The 15,049-nt window shown below is 37.5% G+C and overlaps 1 protein-coding gene across 2 annotated transcripts in view; it reads left to right on the forward strand.

Moving 5' to 3' along the window:
• LOC134527388 (uncharacterized) overlaps nt 1-15,049 on the forward strand; it is a 78,194-nt gene that overhangs the window by 38,090 nt on the left and 25,055 nt on the right. Inside the window, exons 2-3 of one of the 2 annotated variants that reach the window (XM_063360039.1) lie at nt 927-941; nt 13,907-14,275. In XM_063360039.1, the coding sequence (XP_063216109.1) occupies nt 13,946-14,275 (330 nt within the window). In that variant the 5' untranslated portion in view covers nt 927-941; nt 13,907-13,945. The remainder of the gene's footprint in view (nt 1-926; nt 942-13,906; nt 14,276-15,049) is intronic. The other variant, XM_063360038.1, reaches the window with a different exon arrangement.

Raw genomic sequence — 15,049 nt, forward strand, 5'->3', positions numbered from 1 at the left:
ACATTACCGAGGTGCTTGTCTAGGAAGGCAGACTTTGATATCTTGAAGTTGGTGGTACTGCCCGATGTCAGCGCAACCTACTGAGGTGTGGCTGAACTGAGTAGAGATCGACTCGCGCGGGTCAGCTGGTAGCAGCATTGGGCTTATGGAGAGGACTGAGCCAACGCTCTGGTGGCCTGAGGAGTAACTATGTGAACTGGTTCCTGCGGGAGATGCCAGAGGGCAGGCGTTCCGCAGGCATTTAAACTCCCAGGGGAAGGGATTCGTAAAACTACCGCTAGAAGGGGCATAAGTATGTACTTCATGTACTAATGTTGTGGCCTTGGAAAGAGGCTGAGCCTGCCGGGGTTAGCGGCCGGTCAAAGACCCGGGGCAGCGTTCTCAGGAAAACTGGGAGGGGTGGGGGTGTGGTGCAGCTGTTGACAGTGGGAACGTTGGTCTACAAGACCCAGAGGCGGAACTATACTTTGGCGAAGATGATTCGCGATCATGCCAAGGAGTGCTCGCGTCAGGCGAGGTCTAGGAATTGGTCGGTCCTGAGAGTTTGCAACTCATAGCAGTTCTCGTCACGAATCAGGAACGAATTACAGGAGACTTTCATGCGCCAAGGCAGGAATAATGGGATCGCCCTGCTGGGTCATTGAATGGTAGAGGCTGGGAAAATTAGGGGAGACGAGTCTGACAAAGGTTGGAAGGGAGAGTACAGGAGGAGGAACAAGATTGAGTTCTTGCAGCAGAGGAAAGATTGGAGACATTATTTAAGTTGAAAAAAAATTCAATATTTACTTGTGCCAAAACTACAAGTTGGTGGCACATAACCTATATGATATAGCATCTAAGAAACCAGTGAGAATGTACCAATGTATTTTCAGGGTAAATCAAGGAATAACTGTAATATTTTAAAAATTTTATTGTTTTGTTTACAGAAAAGAAGCAGCAAGGTAAGAATTTTACCTTTACATACTGTTACGATCGCGCTTGGCTGCAGTGCTTGGCATCGCCGCGCTCGTTCGGCCTGTCTGCGCCCCCTTCCACCCGCATCCTCTCCCTGGTATCTCGTGTCATACTATCTCGCGACATCCTGACCTTCGCAGCGCGCACCTGCCTCAGATCGAGTTACTTAAAAGAGGCCGCACTGTGGCATAAAAGGACTCAGACATGTTTATCGGCGCGTTTTGTGGGAACCCAATGCTTGTTGCGTTTATCAGCGTTCTTTGAGCAGCCACCGCGTCCTTCGACAGGACTCACAATGCGTTTCTGGGCATTTCGACGGCGAAGGGGCCCAGGGGCTATATAAAGAGGTGGGGCCGACCTTCGAGTCAGTGAGCAGTGAGAGTTCAGTCGGGAGCCTTCGCGCTGCGGAGCTTCCGGGGCGATAGTGCCGCGGGTGCGGCAGAGTGGCGAAGTCCTTGGACAAAGGTTCCAGGGCAGGGAGTGAGTGAGTTCAGTGGAGTTGGGAGTTTTCCCGCGGCGGAGTCCCAAGTGAAGTTCCGAGCGAAGCGTCGAGTGGGATCTCGGCGAAGGGTGCGGCGGCGGCGGCGGAGACCCACGAGGGGTGCTGCGGCGAGAGTTGCGCCAGAGGTGCGGCCCAGCGAGGTGTGCGGAACGAGTGACTGGGGAATTGATATTTCTTTAAGTGAAATTAATTATTTGCCAATTTAGAAGATTATTTGTAAGTGACAAGTAGTGGTAATAAATAAAACTGTGTGTGATAAAAATCTTTAATTGGGCTATCCTTTACAAACCCGCAGGAAAATCGTAACAATACATTAGATATACATTAAAAATGTGTGAACGGTTTGCATAGCTACATAAAAAATATTATAAAATAGAGAAGAGTTGGTTAGCCTCAGTTAGCTGCATTTTTATTGGTAATTCCTAACCAATCATTCGAACAACTTCACAGTATTTTATGTTGAAAAGGAGCTTTTAAAAAATTCAGAAAATTGTTTTTTAAGTTTTTATTAGTAATGTTTAAAAAAATAGATATTGGGGATGAAGAACTTGCTATTGTGAGAATTAAAATATTTGAATAATTTTACAGTGTTTGAAATTTGGTTGATTTAACCTAATCTAACCTATCTTTTCATCTAAATTACAATCACCTTTACTTGTAAAAACCAGGCTTTCCCGAAAAAGGGTCTCTTCGGAAACAGCCAGCTTAGAAAAAGTATATCACCTAAACTTCCTGGAATCTCATTACTACAAGGCATTGTACAAAAAAAAATGAAAAAAAAAAAAAACAACACAAAATGCAGACTTTTTGTAGTTGCTGTAAAGCCCCAGCTTTGCTAGTTTTGGAGTTATTTAAAAAAAACATGTGATGTAACATGTTACAAGTTAAAATTTCTGCATTCACTAACAGAACATTTTAAATTTAAATTTCTACACAACCAGACTGGGGATGGTACTGTAGGGACCACGAAAGTAGCGAGCTGCATCCCATAGTTCCGACAACGAATATTGCTCGGCACGGATCGGCAGAACGAAGTGGCGGCAGGGCGGCGCGCACGGAACTAGGCACGGCCCGGCTATATATTAGGCGTTATAAAAACATTCAGCGCAGTAATGAAAGCGCAACATTTAATTGTGTACCTATCTGTAAAAACTTAATGGCATTTTGTTACACTGAACACACATAAATAGACACTTATAATTCTAACATGACGTGACTGTAAAAAAAATTTGACTAAAGTTTCGAAACTCACCACAGTGAAGGCAGTGTTGGTTAGATCTGCAGCTCATGTAAGCCAAGAGTGGCACAATTGTACCTCTTAGTTATGTGAAACGAGGCGATATGGAAACATTAAAATATTACCAGAGCTCTATAAGTCAAAGAATAAATACCAGTTCTTACAAATGCTGAGCCAAACACGATGTAGCACTGTCATTATCACTATTTTCATCACTGTTGTCCATTACATTGTTACTTGTTGATGAAAGGAATTCTTCATCGTCACTGTCGTCATGTAAATTTATTAAGAACTGGTCCATTGCCATGTCTATGATGCAGTCCCTCTTCCAGTATTGGTCTTCTAATTTTTGAACATGATTGCAGTAGCCTACCCAGTCATCCTTTGTTACAGAGTTAACAGCATCCAGTGTGTGCGTCTGAAGTGCATGCGCAGAGAACTCTCCCACGGTATTACATTCCCGAATGCACCTCTTTATCTTTGCCCACGCTAATTCAATAGCGTTGAACTCGCACATGTATGGTGGGAGTCGAATGACATGATGTCCGGCATTTTTTAAAAGTTGATCAACCCGAAATATTTTCCTCTTTTGGTTTGTGTTTTTCTACTAGTTCCATCAACATACATTTCAGCATTTTTTCATCACACTCTACACTTCTGCGTTTTAGCCATTTAATCATTTCGTTTTTTGTACTGTATTTCAAAGGAGGCTTATCCTCTTGTTTGGAGTGATATGGCGCATTGTCCATTACTACAGCAAAAGATGGCGGCAAGTTTGATTGAACACGTTCGGACAGCCATTTTTCAAAATTAGCAGCATTCATTTCCCCGTGATAATCTCTGACTGTCGAACCTGACTTGTATATCAATAATCCCCCTGGGAGAAATCCACATTTTGAACCAATATGAACCAATATTAGCCTCTTGGTTGCATTTCCTTTAGTTACTCCCGTTACGTCATTTTTGCGTTGCCAACATTTCTAGAATGTCAGATTAGTAATGAAGGTAAAACACTTCCTTACCTTCAGACCTACACTGGCTAATTTGAGTGAGGTATTTGGAGCGCCACGTCACTATGTCAGCTCGTTCGATTAACAAACACCGCCTGTCTTCGCACCGTTTTCAGACGAAGCCCATACTTCGCAATAATCTCTTGAGCGACGAAGGGCTCCACTGCCAACTTATATTTTCCTTTAATACAGGAATCAATTTGTGTACTGTGGAGGAAACTTTTTTAACCACATACAATTCCTGGATTGTGTCCCTTGTGACACTTTTATCGAAGCTGTCGATCTCAATCTTGCGTTTTTTTTCCGTGGCCTGCACATAAAAAAATTATGCTGTAGCAATCTTAATAATAATATAAAAAAACATATGCACGTCTGATATATTTTGTAAAACTAACATAACCAATGATAAATACCCTTTGTTTAATATCACTAATGCATATTACACATGTTTAAAATGCATGGCTTACCTCTTTTTCCCTGGTGTTTTATGCGGTTCATTTGGCATTGCAATTTGTTTCTTTTGAATATGCATCACTGTTGCTTTGCTTACATCTGTATAATTTGCAGCACATTCCGTTGCTTTGTGAATAGGAATCAAAAGGCATTTTTCACGAGCTTCTTGCTCACAAATTGATATTACTTTACTAATAATTTCTTTCTCTTTGCTGTGAATCACTTTATTACTTTTCCTACGCTTTACATTCGCCTCCATTACTCGTCGCACACTACCTGCCGATATACTTCACACGGTTAGTAACGCAGGAAGGGAGACATAATTTCCTATCTCATGACACTCCCTTCCCCTTCAACACCTACTTCCCCTGCCGGCCTTGAACCACTCTTTCCCCTTCACCCCCGCTCACATTTCGCAAGATTCCTGGCCCATACAGTACATTCTAAAGACTAGACATTAATAAAAATAAGCGAGATAGATGCAGATAATCAGTTTTTAAATGCCAAACTCAAATATATAAAATACATATAAATAAACACTTGACAGATGTGTTAAAAAGATTAATACAAAGAAAATAATAAAAATTATAATTGTAATAATTCCAAAATATTTTTAAACACATGATCATACTTTCATAATCATATGGGCATTTGCACAGATGTTGTAAATATCAACCCGTCATTGGTCGAACTTTGAGCAATTCTCTTACACTAAAAAATATGGTTTTATTTTTGAAGATGAGTCAGAGCAGTCTTGTCCTCTTGTCTAGCTGAGTTCTCAACTTTCATGTGACAATGCCCAAACTGGTTGCGATGAATGATACGTTCCTGACCTTGAGACAGTTCTCTGTTTAACGGTGTGCGTAGTATATGAGAACTTTTCTCTTCACGTGTCCACCCACATTTGTGAAACCGAAGGAGATCATTTTGAATATTATTACTGTGATCATTCTACAAATTCGGTCAATTTTATGTTTTGATGCTGGAACAGTATTTCCTGAAAATTTGATTTGTTCATTTTATCTCGCAAAAAAAAAAAAAATAGAAAATTACAAAAGTTTGTGCCACATGTTACACACCCATTTGTCCAGAATTTTTTACTTATTCTGGTCAAGCCTGCATAGATAAAAACTCTTTGTGGTTGAAAAAATTCACTTATAATAATTATACTTCATCAGTTTGTTTAATGTAATGTTTTGTACACAGGCTTAATTCAATACTTAGATATTATAATGAAGTGTAAAAAGGAAACTAATTATATTTAAATAGGTTTTGTTGTTTTTAAACACTTATGTTTATGTAAATGATATACAAAAATAAATTTTGGGCCCCAAAATATACAGAATAAATAATAAAGTAATCAATAAGTACTCCTTTATTTACTCAGATCAGTTTTTATAACTAAAGAAGGGAATTAAAAAATTCTCACGCATGACCAATAGTGTAACATTTTAATACTCTGCCAATGACGTGTTAGGTTTCACTTCCATATATGGAATTCACTATGGCAGATATGGTGGGAAACATAAACAATATAGTGAGATATAATGCTTTTGGTGTAAAAGAAGGCTTGTAATATTACAGTGCTCTGCAGAAAAATAACGTAATGATTATTGGAAATGCTAAAGTAAAAAATATTGTTGGTTAAATCACATTTTGAAAAATCCACTACCTACCTTTAGCAAGTACCCTTACGCTGAATGCGAACAGGGAGGAAAGGGAGTTATTACCAGCTCATGCTCAGGGAAAAGCAACGAGACCTCGTGGCTCTCAAGAGTGCTGGTTTAAGTTCAGTCCTCTTATCGTTGTTTGTTACCCATGGCCTAAGGATTATGATAAATAGTTAGGTGACACTGCACAAATACACAACATGATGTCTTAACTTGTTACGTTGTATGTTTTGCCCAGCTAAGCACACAGAGAAACGTAACAAAACAAAACAAACAATGTTCCTGAGGAATTACGATGGTTCTGCGTTATTTGGAAATAAAAGAGTTTATTAAATTATCTTTGTTTATTTCTTAAAAAAAAATGTTTTTTCTCATCGTTACATGGCCTCAATACACAATTTTACAAATGAATTTAGTTAGAAAAACTTCGTTACTTGCACAGTTTTTGCCTTTTCTTATACAAATTTTAACGATGTCTAAATACATACCACAGCACCATACATCTTGCCGTTTATGGTCGAGGAGTCTTGTCACTCGCCAAAGAAAAAAAAAACTTAGTAATGTCCCTTGGTTAATTAATTACATAACTCAAGGTACCGTCGATCGCGGACCGTAATCTCACGAAGTCGGGCCGATGCCGACGTCTAGGGCCTAAATTTCTAGTTAATTAGTCCAAAAAACAATGAACTTAAGTTGAAAAAATATGGCCTTGCCCCAGCCCCTAGGCGTTAAATTATCTCTTAGTAATTTTCCATTTGTCTTGCGACTTGCCGACGACGCGACCGAGTTCGGCGACGATCGAGCAACAAGTGACCTGGTCGACGAGATTACCTTCCCTTGTAAAGGTGAAAACAAGGGAGGCAACCCCGTGGGCCAACTGACCAATCAGCGCACATAATTCCAAAACATGACCATATAAGGAAATTCGTACGGGCACATCACTTGACGCCAGGGATCGCCCTGATTGGCTGGCTAGTGTTAGCCTCTAGAGAACTTACCAGACGGTTGCTACAGCTGTGCGTACGTGACGCGTAAATCCCAAACACGCATTTACAAAGTGAAAAATAACTTTTTGGCGCCAGAGTGTCGCACCTGTCCGCTCTTCCTTCTGTACCTTCCAGATTATTCTTAAGATATTACACTAGCAATATCCAATAGAATTTAAAATTACCCAACAAATTCAAATACAATGTTCAAAATGTAGTAAACAAAGTTGAAATTCATACCATATTAAAAACTTTTGTTTAAAATGATGTCCTGTAAAATTATCATCTATACTGCTTTAAACAAAACAATTACTGACATTAATTATCAAATATCAAAATTAATTATTATGAACTGGAGTTAACCCTCAAATTAATAATTAAGTATCTCAAGGAAATAAGTATTTTAAGGCTTTCCATGAAATTTAACCAAAGTAATTAATAACAATTCTTAACAACTCTGAACTATCCTTATCTACATATTAAATAATTACTATCTTTCATATCAAAGTGATTATTAATATTCTTATGACACCAAAAAAAAATATATACGTATATCACAAATCCTCATTGTGCAATGCTACATAACCCCCCCTACGTTTTGATTGAATTTATAAAAAATTAAATAAAAAAGTACACAAGTGTCAATTGAATACAAAAGAAATACCATAACAAATCAACAAAGTGTAAACAATTGCAACAAATTAACCTGACCATGAGTATTGCAATATCTTTTTAACACAATAACAACATACCATTACTTTTCATATGATTATAACTCCTTAAAACAAATTTACTAAATTATAACCCAAACATTGAAAAATTACATACACAAAATTATTTCAATTCTCCATACCAAATTAAAAAGTAACAAATCAATCTAGCTCAAAGAACACAATTAACACTTGATTATAGAGCAAATATAACCTTTAACAGGTTATACCTCGACACTACCAAACATTTCATTGGAATTTCATGTTCATTTATCATTTAAAAAATATACAAAATATTCACTATAGTGAAGTGTCTTTAGTCCAACCTTATAAAATTCTTGATCACAATTTGTTTACAATATCAACATAAACATACTTTACACAATAATCAAACATGCACAGCTGATTGTCCATAATAATGTTTCATTGAATTATCCTAAAAAAGTACATACACAACTGGCTTAAATTTATTAAATTTTTTTTTAAATTTTTTCCATTCATTCTTATGCATTGCCCACTGCATTGTAACACCATCCAATTTAGTGATAAACAATTCTACCTGTTGCTCATCCGAACCCCTAAAATAGCTAACTACTTTCTCACATTTGGTTACAAATTGTATCGGAGTGACCCCTCGATCATCTCCAAAAAATTTAATCACTGTCCCTTCAAAAGTGTTCACTTCATCTACAGTCAAAACTGAACCTCCAATGCTACCCTGTCCATCCCCTCTAATCTTACTCAGCCCTTCCTCGATTTCCTGTAAACATTCTCTACCCACATCATACCTAAAATTCTCCAACTGGCCACACACCTTTGAACTTTCTGTAAACGTCCTTTCAACATTAGCTCCAATATTCCCTTTAACTTCCTGAACCACTTTCAACTGTAAATCTGTGACATCATCTTGATTTTCGACAATTCTGTTTTGTACACCCTCACTATGTTGTACCAACTCAGAAATTTTTTTACTATGCTCCTGAACTGTTTCACCTGTTTGTATCAAATTTTCCTGAACTGGGCCCACTATTCCTTCACATGTTTTTAACCTAGACTGTGCCTCCTCCATCTGCACTTCACAATTATTTACTTTACAGACAGAGGAAGAGATTTGTTCGTTAAGATCATTCCTAAGTACATTAAATCCTATCTCAACTGTCTTGGTTAGTTATTGTCTTACTTGTACAATTTCCTGTGTAAAGGCATCTAATTTTTGTTCCATCATCTGTCTGAATTCAGTCTGACCCTGTAACATGTTATGCATCATTAACATTAATTTTTTTAACATTTGATTAGACCTTTCTGACCCCCCCATAACCTCTACTGTACTACCATTTGCTGGCTGTTCCACGTTTTCTAACTGCCCCTGTATCAATTAAATCAGGGCCGCAACTAGGGGGGGGGCAAGCGGGGCATACGCCCCGGGCGCAAAGCTGTGGGGGTGCCGAAATCGCTTGCATTGTAATTCCTACTACAACTGGTAACTGGTAAAAAGTTTTGCATGGAAGTTACAGTAGCACAGAAACTGTTACATGTAGGTATAGAAAATGCTTAAATAGCACCATTTTTCCGTGGGAAAGCCCCCGGACATCCGCTTTATTGGTGTGGTATGTGCAAAAAAAAAGAGCGTGGAGGGGGGGGGGGGGGGGGCGCATGAATCCATTCATGCCCCGGTTGCCAGAGACTCTAGTTGTGGCCCTGAATTCAATATTCAAATTCAGGTCGGAATTTCCTGAAGTTTCAGGAAAACTCGTCAGGTCATCCTGACTGTCTGTACTCATTTTATTTTTATTATTATAAAAAATGTAAACAACCCTTTTAAAAACACCAAAAAAAAAACCTTGATACAATGACAACTATAAATACAAAAATTTAGACCATAAGAATGTAAGTTTTTGTCCAATGTTGGGTAAATATGTAGTGTACGGATTAGCGCCAAAAAAAATCGTACAAATATAAAATAACTTTAATTATATGCTCTTTTACGTCCTCTTTTCATAACCGCCTGTGGAGATAATTGCAATACAAGCCCTGTGTAATCATTAAACAGACGCCATTTTATATTTTGCCTTGTGTGCGTGAATGCCTAAATAACAGAAATTTTCCATTATGTAAGGTTAGTTACATTATAAATACTTCAAAATAAACGGAAATTAAAAATAATATCAATTAATTTTACTTGTATAGTTTTAAGTATTTATAATGTAACTGACCTGACCTAACAAAACGGGACAAAGGTAGATTAGGTCAGGTCAGCTACAGTATAAATACTTTGAAACTGAACGGACATTAAAAATAATAAAAATTAATTTTAATGGTTGTTTAGTTTTAAAGTATTTATAATGTAGCTGACCTGACCTAACAAACCGGGAAAAAGGATGAACAGTAGGAACTCGCGTAATTTTCTTTTTACGTGATGTAGTCGTTCAACTACGTCGCGAAAAAAATAAATAATAATACTTGTAAACAAGCAACAATGGTGAACGCGGGAAGCCTACGATTCACTCATACTTCTGGACATACCCGAATACTCACGTTGGCAAGCCTTCTTTCAACAGACGAGAGGCAAACGCCCGATCGTGCATCTTCGGTTTTTTTTTTTTTTATTGTAAATAAATATGCAACTCATGAAAACTAATGGTCAATTAGGTTATGTTAGCTACATTATAAATACTTTAAAACATTGTGGATGGTTGATTTGGTTAGGATAGCTACATTAAAAATACTGTGAAATCATGTAAACTGTTTCCTAGCGCTGGATAGCTACATATTAAAAAGTTATTTGCTAAGCAACCATAAAATGATTTTACAGTTTTTTTAATGTAGCTATACTTACCTAATATAACCAACCATCCACAATGTTTTAAAGTATTTTTAATTACTTCTTGCTAATTTTAAGAAAAGAAGGCTTGCCAACGTGAGTATTTGGGTATGTCCAGAAGGATGAGTGAATCGTAGGCTTCCCGCTGAACGCCGCATCAGTGCACAGATGAAAATTAAAAAATTCCATATCTCCTAAAGTATTTGGAATTTCTGATCTCCGCCGGGTTTAATGAAAAGAGGAAGTTAAAGAGCACAGAATAAAGGTATTTTTGGAATTTAAAATTTTTTTTTAACAAATATTGCCCAAATATGAAAATTAAAAAATTTGATATCTCCTAAAGTATTTGAAATTTCTTATCTCCGCAGGCGGTTATGAAAAGAGAACGTAAAAGAGCATATAATGAAAGTTATTTTATATTTGTACGATTTTTTTTGGCGCTAATCCGTACACTACATATTTACCCAATTTAGACTTGCTATTTCCGGCGATTCATCCCTCGTTGTCCCGCGAAGTACCGAGATGATTTATGTTGCTGGAATTATGTCCCACGATGTTCTGCGAAGCGCTGTTCTACGATGTTCTACAATGTAGTTCTCGTCGCATTCCTTTCCCACGATGTCTCGCGATGTTCTTATACGGTGAATGCTCGCTTCTCATGCTCGTTTTCGTTTGTTGATGTTTACAAGTACGACACGAAGATCACACAATCCACTATCGAATCACTCGTTCACAAGTTATAATTTTGCTGATGTTCCAAAAGGTATTACCACAGTTAATTTAGCCATGATTGGCTTTTACTTGATAAGTTTTTACTGTTTTTCTGAATGTTAATTTTATTATCATCAGGCAGTGTCTAAATTGGTGCCCCACGACAGGGCAGCATGTTGTTACGTTGTAAGTTGTATGTTTTGCCCGGCTAAGCACACAGAGAAACGTAACAAAACAAAACAAACAATGTTCCTGAGGAATTAAGATGGTTCTGCGTTATTTGGAAATAAAAGAGTTTATTAAATTATCTTTGTTTATTTTTAAAAAAAAAAATGTTTTTTCTCATCGTTACATGGCCTCAATACACAATTTAACAAATGAATTTAGTTAGAAAAACTTCGTTACTTGCACAGTTTTTGTCTTTTCTTATACAAATTTTAACGATGTCTAAATACATACCACAGCACCATACATCTTGCCGTTTATGGTCGAGGAGTCTTGTCACTCGCCAAAGAAAAAAAAACTTAGTAATGTCCCTTGGTTAATTAATTACATAACTCAAGGTACCGTCGATCGCGGACCGTAATCTCACGAAATCGGGCCGATGCTGACGCCTAGGGCCTAATTTTCTAGTTAATTAGTCCGAAAAACAATGAACTTAAGTTGAAAAAATACGGCCTTGCCCCAGCCCCTAGGCGTTAAATTATCTCTTAGTAATTTTCCATTTGTCTTGCGACTTGCCGACGACGCGACCGAGTTCGGCGACGATCAAGCAACAAGTGACCTGGTCGACGAGATTACCTTCCCTTGTAAAGGTGAAGACAAGGGAGGCAACCCCGTGGGCCAACTGACCAATCAGCGCACATAATTCCAAAACATGACCATATAAGGAAATTCGTACGGGCACATCACTTGACGCCAGGGCTCGCCCTGATTGGCTGGCTAGTGTTAGCCTCTAGAGAACTTACCAGACGGTTGCTACAGCTGTGCGTATAACATGACACGTAAATCCTAGAGGTGGGTTGTTACAGCAATTTTCGGTATCTGTTCCAACCTGATACTGATACAGTAATGTACCTAGTTACAAGTATCTGATACTTTTGTATCAGATCAATAGCGGTCCCAGGAAGCGACAAGGTATCAGCATTCTCGTTACAGAGTACACATCCTCCGTGCCGTCATCACCAGCGTAAAAAGGTATCGGTGTCTCTGATACACTATTTATCACGCCCGGTAATTCTCTACCTCTGTTACTCTCAGCCCGCCTGATACAGCCAGTATCAATCAGTTCAACATTCAGTGCAGTTCGTCCTGGCCGTGTATTAATTACCACCATGTACATTGTTGCGGGCTGTCATGCTTTGTAGTTAGCATCTTTATAGTGGAATAAGGAATGGATAAGTGCAGGAAAAAGACTTCATTTGTGTGGAATTTTTTTACGGAAAATAATGAGTTTGCTAATTGTAATTTGTGTAAACACAAACTGAGTTATAAATCATCATCGACTAATCTGAAGAAACATTTGAAACGTAAACATTGATATAGTATGCTCACTAATGTACGTATCTGTTTTTTTTTTTTTAATTATTGATAAAATCGTAATCTTTTAATGTATGAAAACACTAGTTACTAATTGTTTTCGGAAAAAAAAAGTCCATATGTTGATTACATCTGTTATTAGTGTCAACTGAGAATTTATTTGCATTTTCATAGCTGTTAGGTGCACAAATATAAATATTATATCTTGTATTAATGTACTTTTTAATATTAAAATTTCAGTAGTTTTATTATTGAACGAGACTGTGCACGCACTGCGCACTGAGCGTACTTTGATGTGGGAAAATAACCAAACGACTCGTAACAATTTCACTTTGCGCCTCTCCTTCAACGCCTTCCCCTGCGCTTCCTCCCCTACATTGTTTCCCTTCTTTATCCCTTATTCGTCGTTCCTGCTCCCTCCCCTTTCACAAGCTCCGCCCAAGTGACCGTCATCTACGATCGGGTTCTGCGCACATTGGCCGTGGTGTTGTTCCAGGCGAATTCTGAACTGATACTAATGTACTTGATACTTTTTAAGTGTACTTATTTGCCGTTCCTGATACAGGCGCGTATCAGTGCCAAAGTATCTGGTTTATACTTTTCGACCCACCTCTAGTAAATCCCAAACACGCATTTACAAAGTGAAAAATAACTTTCTGGCGCCAGAGTGTCGCACCTGTCCGCTCTTCCTTCTGTACCTTCCAGACTATTGTCAAGATATTACACTAGCAATATCCAATAGAATTTAAAATTACCCAACAAATTCAAATACAATGTTCAAAATGTAGTAAACAAAGTTGAAATTCCCATATTAAAAACTTTTGTTTAAAATGATGTCCTGTAAAATTATCATCTATACTGCTTTAAACAAAACAATTACTGACATTAATTATCAAATATCAAAATTAATTATTATGAACTGGAGTTAACCCTCAAATTAATAATTAAGTATCTCAAGGAAATAAGTATTTTAAGGCTTTCCATGAAATTTAACCAAAGTAATTAATAACAATTCTTAACAACTCTGAACTATCCTTATCTACATATTAAATAATTACTATCTTTCATATCAAAGTGATTCTTAATATTCTTATGACACCAAAAAAATATATATACGTATATCACAAATCCTCATTGTGCAATGCTACAAACTGTACCTTTGTTGAGACGACATGTGCAAAGGGCTTAACCTACCAAACATAAGGAATTTGCACATTAAAGCACTGATCAAAACATCTTGATGTGTAGTACTGTACAATTATAATTTTTGAATAGTTTATTTTGAGATGAGACTAAGTAGTGTGTTTTCCTAGGAGCTGTAGTCAAGTGGAAGCTGTAGCAGTAGTGTAACCATGGCGACACTTGCGGTAGAAGAGGCTGATCGACAGGCGCTGCACACGATCTCTGCCAAGTTCACTGAAGAGGTGTTACTGGAGGTGCTGCAGAAGTTTGCCAAGCGTAAGGACGTGTGCCTGTCCTGCTACAAGGTCTGCTCTGCGACCTCCAAGGGGGACAACTACCTCTCCTCAGTCTGGCGCATCTCGATAGAAGGTGCCTCGAAGCCAGGCGACGAGAAGTACTCAATGTCACTCATTGTCAAGAGCTTGCCACCTAACATCGGCCGAAGGAAGACATTTCGCTCACTTGACTTTTTTGGCAATGAAGTGGCTTTTTATGAGAAGGTGAGTGTCTGGCAAGTTCTTTGGCTTTTGATTTAGTCGGAACTATTGGAAAATTATTATTATTATTACATTTTCTAATTTTCCTTATCGTCCTTTATTATACAGATTTCCTTTTGTAACCAGATTTTAAATACTAAGATATTTAATAATGGCTTTTAAATTTTTTATAAATACTGTGTGCATATTAGAATAATACATTTAAACACTTTTCTATTTTTAGGGAAATTTGTTTAATTTTTTTATTCTTTGAAGCTAACATAAATAATGCCATATTTGAAGTGCAATGTAGTCTTCTTTTTCTAACGTCTACTTAAGGGCCTATATGTCCATAGCCCTAAGTCCTAGCGTAGTTTACACTAGCAGCATAATTTTCATGTTATTACATACAAGGTCCATGCTGTAATGGACAAGGGAGCTTGGCACTGGGTTGTGAACCATAAGGAAAAGTTTATTCAAGTCGACCTTATTTATTCCACTCTAACCAGACATTAAGTGTCATTTCACAATTTTATCCGAATACAAAACTTTATTACTTATATATTTATCTTGACAACAGTAAATAGAAAACTTTAAGTTTCCGAGATAATTAGCACTAGGACAAAATAGTGCTCATAAGACATTAAACATATATTCTCAATCACATTAAAATAGATAATTTACAATGATCGTAACACTTATGTTGACACGCATATGATACGCCACAGGGACACAAACGTCCCGCGTGTATAACAATCTACAAACTTATTTAAACGACAATTACACGACTGAATATGC

This window comes from Bacillus rossius, chromosome 1 (genome assembly GCF_032445375.1).
Source record: "Bacillus rossius redtenbacheri isolate Brsri chromosome 1, Brsri_v3, whole genome shotgun sequence".
Taxonomy (NCBI): domain Eukaryota; kingdom Metazoa; phylum Arthropoda; class Insecta; order Phasmatodea; family Bacillidae; genus Bacillus; species Bacillus rossius.